This window comes from Dipteris shenzhenensis, chromosome 1 (assembly GCF_047967505.1).
Source record: "Dipteris shenzhenensis isolate YYH24624 ecotype China chromosome 1, Dip_SZ_1.0, whole genome shotgun sequence".
Lineage (NCBI taxonomy): Eukaryota > Viridiplantae > Streptophyta > Polypodiopsida > Gleicheniales > Dipteridaceae > Dipteris > Dipteris shenzhenensis.
Window position 1 is genome coordinate 46,811,424 of NC_141596.1, and position 8,142 is coordinate 46,819,565.

Here is an 8,142-nt window from a genome sequence, read left to right on the forward strand (position 1 = left end):
GTGGAATGTTGGGCTCGAATCTGGAAAATTTAGGCAGCTAGGGTAGGGCTCCCCAAGCACCACTGGCTGGCGCAGGGAGGCCCTCTGAGTCCCGCGATTTTATTTTTCTGATGACTCAATTTTGCACAATAAATTTTGCATTTTGAAATATTGAAGCATGCGCGGTTTTCAAAAGCCCACGTCTTCTTTCTATGGATCAACCGTGACGACCCGATTGAGCGAATATTTCAAGGCAAGCCTGCATTGTCTTTCTTTTAAAATGCAGGCAATTCTGGAAGCTTTAACTTCTGAATGTTCTGAGATTAATTAACAGCAGCTTTAACTGCTGAATGTTCTGGAAGAAGGCATTTTGAACTTTGAAGGCTGCTGAATGTTCTGTGATTAATTAACAGCAGCTCTTATCTTGAAGTTTGGGATGTGTTTTACAAATTTACACTCTCCGTTTCAGGGACTCAACAAAATCTTCAATCATTGCCGCTTCCATTCCACCGCATTTATGAGTTGTCTCATTCCCGTGGCTCTCGACACGGGTTGATAGACTAAAACACAAGGATCCCGCTCAGAGGGACGTTGAAACTTGAACCAGTTTCTATAAAACGACACCAAAGAATGGTGTGTGTAGGATTTCTAGTCTTTGACTTTATGGCGTCCTTCAGCTCCTGTCTTTGCAGGCAGCTGCTCCTCCTAATTCTTTCGCTTGCGCAGTCGGCCCGTTTGAATGCTCTTCTTCGTCATGATCAGTACCAGTACAATTGTAGTGTTTCCTCCACTATCGACCTGAGCCTCTTCCCCAGCAGCTTCGTCTTCGGAGCCCAAACTATGGCGGTGAAGGTATCCTTAGTCAGCTCCACTATTAGAAAATTAGCTCACGATGAATTGTTTGCACTGAATTTACCGCTTGCTCCCACCCAGAAAGAAGAAGGGAGGAAGCGTGTCCGGCCGTGTGTTGTTTGATTCTCGAGTGAGAAATTGTTTGCACCAGATGTCTGAACGGTCTGGAAATTGAGTGAAGAGTCGAGAGTCGAGAGTCGCACACTTAACAGTTCTAATGAGTCACATTCTAACACGAACGAACGAGTGTAGCACAAGCATGTGTTGTAGAAAACACAAGTAGTTGTTTTAGTTCCATGATTGAAACCCGGCTGCTTCTGACGGAAGAGTAGTTTCTAAAATTTGTTGAGCAAGCGTTGTGAATCCACTAGTGCGCAGGGTTGAGTGCTGCATGAGGGAAGAATTGTTGCTTTGGTTGGACGAGAATTCTCGCAGGGTACATACACAATGAGTCGCTTCCAAACTTTCGGAATGAGTATCAGAAATATCATAACAAGTTGACAGATTACTAATGTGGGTTCAGGATTGTTTGAACTGATGCTTATCCATTGTGCACTCGACGCATCGTCTGCTCGATGAGTAATGTTGTGAATGAAATCCGGCGTTAGAAGTCCACTCCATGGGTTGTTTATGCCTGCAATTGATGGTTCGTTAGAAAGCCAGTGCTCTCCTTACACTTTCGTAAAAAAGTGTTAGCACTGCCTGCAATTGATGGTTTGTTGGTTTGTTAGAAGGGCAATGCTCTCCTTACACTTTCGTAAAAAAGTGTCCCTCCAATTTTATTAGGCCAGGTCTCCCTATGTTTCTAAAGTGCTCATGCTGCCTTCTATTTTTAGCACTACCCCCAAATTTTATTGATGCCCATTGCCCAAGCTACTCGCCTCTGTCTCACTCCCCGCCCCACCATACATATTCCAACGCTGTTTGATGAACGGGTGAATGCGTTACATAGTTGTTTGCATTGACTGCGCTTGTTTGCGCCGAGTAATAAATTTTGTAATTATACCCCTCTGCGGCTGTTTGAGATTAACTTTTTTTTAAATTTTAAACATGAACGTTCTCGGTCTAGTCCTTAATAACGATTTCTACTTCAATTTTTCCTCCACGTTCCATAGCACGAAGGTGCTTCTCCAGCTCCGGGCAAAGGCGACAGTATTTGGGACACCTACGCGGCGTCTTCTACCTGTAATTTCTCCTAGGGGTTCCCTCAAATTGCGGTTTCAAGTTTCCATCAGACCATCAGGACAAGATTACATGATTCTAATTGCGGATGTTTAATTTGCGGTTTGCAGCTCCGGTGGCTGACGGTAGCACACCAGGCAGTGCAGGTGACCATTACCATCGCTATCGGGTAAGATATTGCCCGCGCACGGCTTCAAGTGCGCCCGACAGATACCGAAGTAATTTTCCTGTAGGAGTCTACACGGCCTCCATAAAAACTAAATATTCTGGGCGTCCACCTCCTACTTACAGCGCGCCGTTCCTTCAACTCCCTTGTTTCTGTTCAGGAAGATATAGAACTCCTGTCCGACATGGGAATGGATGCATATCGATTTTCGATCGCCTGGACAAGGATCTTTCCAAGTTCGTTACTTCACTTTACAGAGACTTAATCCATAGGCTAATCCATTCATGTAAATAGCTGAGACCGACTCCCGAGTCAGGCTCACTGATGTTCAAAGCTATTTACCTGCGCAGATGGACCTGGAGAAATCAACGAGGAGGCTGTACAACACTATAACGATGTCATTGACCTCCTCCTAGGCAAAGGTGATCGATTTAGCTAAGCTGAGTGTAGCTTTCGCTATTCGCCACGAACATTTATTTTGAAATTACATCACTCACATATTTGTCACAAGTACAGGAATACAGCCGCACGTCACCCTCTGGTCTCTCGACCATCCGCAGGCTCTCGAGGACTCCTACGGTGGCCTCCTGAGTCCGTCCTTTATGTAAGCTACTGTAATGTCCTGGGCTCTTGACGCAATATTGTCCTCTTGTATCTTCGTGTGTGGTCGTCCTTCGCATTTTCAGTACTGACGCTTTTCATGTCTTCGAATTATGTAGAGAAGATTTCGTTATATACGCCAATGTCTGCTTCAGTTCGTTCGGAGATCGGGTAAAGCTATGGGTAACTATGGATGAGCCCAATGACTACGCTGTTTTAGCATTTGCCTCTAACCAAGAACCGCCAGGACGGTGCAGTACTTGCACTGCAGGAAACTCATCAACGGAGCCCTACATTGTGGGTCATAATGCCCTGCTTGCGCACGCAGCTGTTGTGGAACTATACCGAGCAAAATACCAGGTGATCGGATCGCAGGTGGTAACTAGTAAAACCTCCTTGCAAAATCGCATAGTGACATGTCAAAAAACTAACGCGACTGTCCTCACACCTGACAGGCTACTCAGCAAGGTCGCATTGGCATAGCATTGTGGTTCGTATGGTACGAGCCCTTGACTGAGAGTGCACAAGATGTGGCAGCGGCGAGGAGGGCGATCGACTTCTTTACTGGGTGGTGAGTATAATTTCAAATTGTAGAGCATGTAATCAACTCAGAAAACCTGAAATCTTAGTGAAAGCGAAGCTTATGCCGCAGGGTGCTTGAAAAACATTTGTTTTTTGCACCTTTTTGCATTCCATATCTCAATTCAACAGCTCGCAAAGGCGCCGCAGGATGCTTCCAATCCGTTAAGTTTATGCAGGCTCCGCATTCTGTATTATGAATTCAACAGCTGCATGGTTGCGATGGTGATGAGGCCAGAGATCCAGATGCAGCTGATGAAGATGATCTATTGTCTTTTGGTCTGCAGGTTTTTGCATCCGATAGTGTGGGGAAGCTATCCAGAGTCGATGCGGAGCGCGGTGGGCGAGCGGCTACCAGAATTCAGAGAAGAAGAGATAGAGAGAGTGCGGTATTCGGTTGATTTTCTGGGACTGAACATCGCCACTGCGACGTACGCCTACGATGGGACGGCCGTGCCGGATGCTAACAGCACGGGATTTTATCAAGACATGCGGGCAAGCTTCACAAGTAGGCTTTCCTATCAACGTCCTTTCATGTTGGACACTCACGACCAGCAGGACAGAATCTGCTGGTGGAAATATAAAAATGAAAAAAAGTTCCCTGACAAATTATTTTTGGGAGCAGTGGTAAATGATAAAGAAGACACCCAATGACAATGCTATCGTAGTCCATTTTTGTCCCTGAATTATTTTACAGTTGATGCCTTATTGGAAGCCCTCGTCCAGTACTCTAGAAACTTTTTTGCGTCAAGTACTTCCGAAACTTTCTAATAAGGGCAGAGCATTTCTCGGGAGTATGCAAATACATATTTATTTTTATATATTTCTCTATCGGGTTAACATTTAAGCTACTTCGCATGTGAAAAGTTTGAAATTTCTTGGGTAGCCGTTATTAGACGTTAGAGGGGCTTTATCATTCACCAACTTATAACTAGACTATCATTGAAATAACAATAGATGGAGAATATAAGTTTTATCAAGCAATTTATTTTCATATTTGAAAGGCTTTGCTTTCTCACTTTCAAAAAATGTTCTTCATTTGTTTATTTTGTTTACTATGTAGATTATCGTGATGGAGAAGCAATTGGAGAATTTCTTGAGGTAAGACAAACACAGCCTTTGTTAAAAGAATAGATAAAACAAAAAGACTTATGCTGCATATTATTGTGCTCCTCCCCCCAAGCTGCCAAATCTATTAGAGGATAGTTAGCCCCAAGAAAAGACCTGTTACCAAAATTGGTCCATAATTACGTGGGCAAGCTTCCTTGGACCTACACTAATTGTAGCTTTGGGTAATTGTAGGGGTTCACCCTTACTAGTAAGACTAAACACAAAAACCGCCACCTTGAGTAGACACTGACTAGTAAGACTAACTGTGGGGGTTAACCCTTACTAGTAAGACTAAACACAAAAACCACCACCTTGAGTAGACACCGGCTAATCAGTGGGTCTTTGGCCCTCAACAACCAACTAAAGTCTCAAAGGTTCGCTTTCAAAAAGGCCCGAATACTTGCTACCCTGTCTCTACCAACACCTTGGACTGGGCTTAGACTCGTGGACTCGGACATTATGAAACTCCCAAATAGCAAGCAAGAAAGCCGATTGTAGGAACGGATTACAAGCAGCTCCCAAAGTTGACGGGAGTCTAGACACATCTCCCATTAGAGCCAACCACCAATTTGTGCCCAAGTAAAACTTTGCCATGATTCCTACTTTCCTAATCGCCACCTCCAAGCCCTTTCGAATTTCCCTTGCAACATGCCAATTCCACATTAGTTTAGAAGAAGTGTGCAATAGGTACTGTTGTGCCCTTAACAATAGAATTCATGCTGGTTTGGTAAGTTGCATGTCTTTCTTGAATCGCTTATTAGTAGTTACAGTATGCTTGTAGATATCTATGAATCTCTTATTAGTAGTTATGGTATGCTTGTAGATGTCGAATCAAGCTGCAGTACCATGGAGTATGCGGAGCATCTTGAACTATGTGACCAAAGAATATTCAAGCTCCATTTCAATTTATATAACAGAAAATGGTGAGAATTATCATAGTCTTGTACATGTTCTCGTGTCAAATATTCCATGTAGAATAGATGATCATCCGAGCGTGGGTACATTTGAAAACAATTGCTATATTTTATCATAGTGTCATTATGTGAGAATCATTACATGATTATGAATTATGTATAGGTTCATGCTCATGAATACTCCCAAAAACAAGGCTTTGATTTTGTGTATTTGACAAAACTACGCATTTCCATACTGCAGGATGGGGATTGGAGAGCAATTCCTTAGAAGAAACCTTGAATGATGTGGAGCGCATTGGATATTTTAATGCTTATCTAACTTGCCTTTTAGAGGGTATAAGGTATATCGAATATCACCTTTTTGTGTTCAAGAAATTGTATAATGTTTCAAGATCATTAAGTAAAATAATATGTTTTAATTACTTTTACTCAGTGTAATAATTTCTCTTGTAGGGATGGAGCAAAGGTTGATGGGTACTTTGCTTGGTCATTAATTGATGGGTTTGAGTATGTTTTAGGCCAATCAATACGATTTGGTCTTCATTATGTGGATTCATCATTCAAGAGGTACAAAAGGACATCATCCTTATGGTTTGCAGAGGGTATGACAAAAAGGAAAACTACCAGTACAAAGTCAACGAATGACACCACTTATCACTATATTTAATGACCATGATTAGCATCATGCAATATTTATTTGAAGGAGTTTACCTTCACTCGTTTTAAATTGTTGACAGGATCCATATCATAATATAGGCACCCCTAATATCATTCTCTCTTCTTCACAATGTGCTATTCATTTTCTTATCCCCCTTTGCATGCATAAGTTGGTCCATTGGTAATTCAAATTATTCTATTGGGGGATATAGACGAATAGTATTTGGAAATTTGTATAGAGCTTATAAATAGAACAAAATTGCTTCTCCTTGCACCAAGTGGGACTATTTAAAATATCTATTACTTTCATTCTCAATATGGATAGCCTATCTCTAAAGCTTCTCTAAAAGCATCATGTTTGAACGTATTTTCAACTAAAACATCATCCTACAAAAATGATATTAGTATTCCCTCAAAGAAATCTTGATGTACAAAATGTTCCAAATATTACTTCCTCTCTTTGTATATGGGGATTTGCGGTGGTATTAAAACGTTGTATTTAAATGCTTTGAATGTTTTTAAATTAACCCTGGGGCACACCACTTGGTGTTGTTAATCATAAATAAACCAGCGTTGCACTGGTACTATTCACATAATTGAGATTCCTAGAATTTTGTGGAGTCTTGGGAAAGACAAGAAGCATAAGAAAGAGGATAAACAAAGCTACCAAGAAATTTGTAAGTTTTGTTGTGGTTCAAAGCCACTATAGATGAAGGACAAAGATTGGTGTTGTACTCCCTCAACCACAAGAAATTGTTGGGCATATTCTTAAACCACCAACGTGATGAACATCCACTAGAGTTTTTGAAACTTGGCGAAACACGTTTCAGAACAAACTATATAATGTTGGACCATTTGCTCAAGCTACAAAGAGTTGTAACGAAGACATTATTCAGTGTAGAAGCTAACGAGTGGATAGCTGAGTCAACTTCACAAAATGCCCATAACGAATTTAAAGAGATGAAGCAAATCGCTCATAATGCTGGCTTTTGGAAGAGAATAGTTGATGCGGCCAATGCAATGAGGCTAGTATGGTTTACCATTCAAAAACTAGACATGAAAGGTCCAAGTTTGGGCAGTGCTTACATGGCTTGGTGGACTACTGAGTGAGACCTATTGAAGGAAAATGGAAAATCCACATGTGACGGCATTGGCTATAGCACCGATTGTCGTGCCACTTTGCAAAAGATGTTTCGAAAGCGATGGAATCATGCTCACAATGACCTTCACTATGTTGTTCGTATTTCAGATCCTCAATGGTGGGAGTATCATTCGAAAACAATGGAATACTTCGGCGTAATCTCTTGGGATGATTTTTTGAGGATACATCTGAATATGCTATGTTGCTGCTGTCTGAGAATTATCCACTGTTTCAAATAGGGAAGGGCTGTTTGCATATACAAGAATATGAGACCTTGCAAAGGAGATGCCTGCATGGAGATGGTGGGAAGATTATGGAGCATCAACACCTCATTCGCAAATGTTCGCTTTGAAAGTGCTATCCCAACCTTGCAGAAATTCGTCGAGTGAAAAAAATTGGAGTAATTATTACAAGTTTGTAGATTTAGCCACAAGAAATTTCTTGAAGATAGAAAGAGCAAAGAAATTGGTATATGTTTATGCAAATGGTAGAGTTTTGGATGATGTTAAGGGAGAGAGTAATGATGGAGATCTACCCAAGTGGGTACATTGTGATCCCCAGGCCTATTCCATGATCCTTCCATCGTTGGACAAGTGCAAGTCGCAGTCAAAGCAAGCTCTAGCGATGATGAGGATGAGGATGAGGAGACTTTGTGATGTATAGAAATGCATAGTCTTGAAATACTATTGACACCACTGATCGTGGTTACATTTTTGTGCCATTTAAATTTTGTTGATTGACGTCATGCCAATTGCAAGTTATGTTAAAGCATTTAGATGGTATTACAAATTTTTTATTTCCATGTTCAAACTTGGAGAGGATTATCTAGTTGCTTGAAACCTGTCGACATGAAGCCCTTCAGCCTCTTCACAATAATAATTTGATAAAATGTGTTGTTATAAGCATCAATACATTATTATACATTTCAAGTTATAAGATGTTCGTATTCGTGTCTTGGAGTT

General features: G+C 41.3%; 1 protein-coding gene across 2 annotated transcripts; it reads left to right on the forward strand.

The window, feature by feature from the left end:
* The first annotated feature begins 639 nt into the window (after nucleotides 1-639).
* Nucleotides 640-6,233, forward strand: LOC147905940 (beta-glucosidase 34-like). 2 transcript variants are annotated; one of them, XM_087382368.1, is made up of 13 exons: nucleotides 640-831; nucleotides 1,947-2,016; nucleotides 2,124-2,182; nucleotides 2,340-2,415; nucleotides 2,530-2,601; nucleotides 2,696-2,783; nucleotides 2,899-3,139; nucleotides 3,235-3,350; nucleotides 3,646-3,866; nucleotides 4,422-4,459; nucleotides 5,292-5,391; nucleotides 5,624-5,723; nucleotides 5,836-6,233. In XM_087382368.1, exons 1-13 carry the CDS (start codon nucleotides 643-645, stop codon nucleotides 6,047-6,049), a joined length of 1,584 nt encoding a protein of 527 aa, XP_087238494.1. In that variant the 5' UTR covers nucleotides 640-642; the 3' UTR covers nucleotides 6,050-6,233. The 2 variants fall into 2 exon arrangements, 1 of the variants encoding a protein (XP_087238494.1); XR_015541873.1 differs by lacking the exon at nucleotides 5,292-5,391 and having other exon boundaries at nucleotides 5,836-5,961.
* The last annotated feature ends 1,909 nt before the right edge of the window (nucleotides 6,234-8,142 follow it).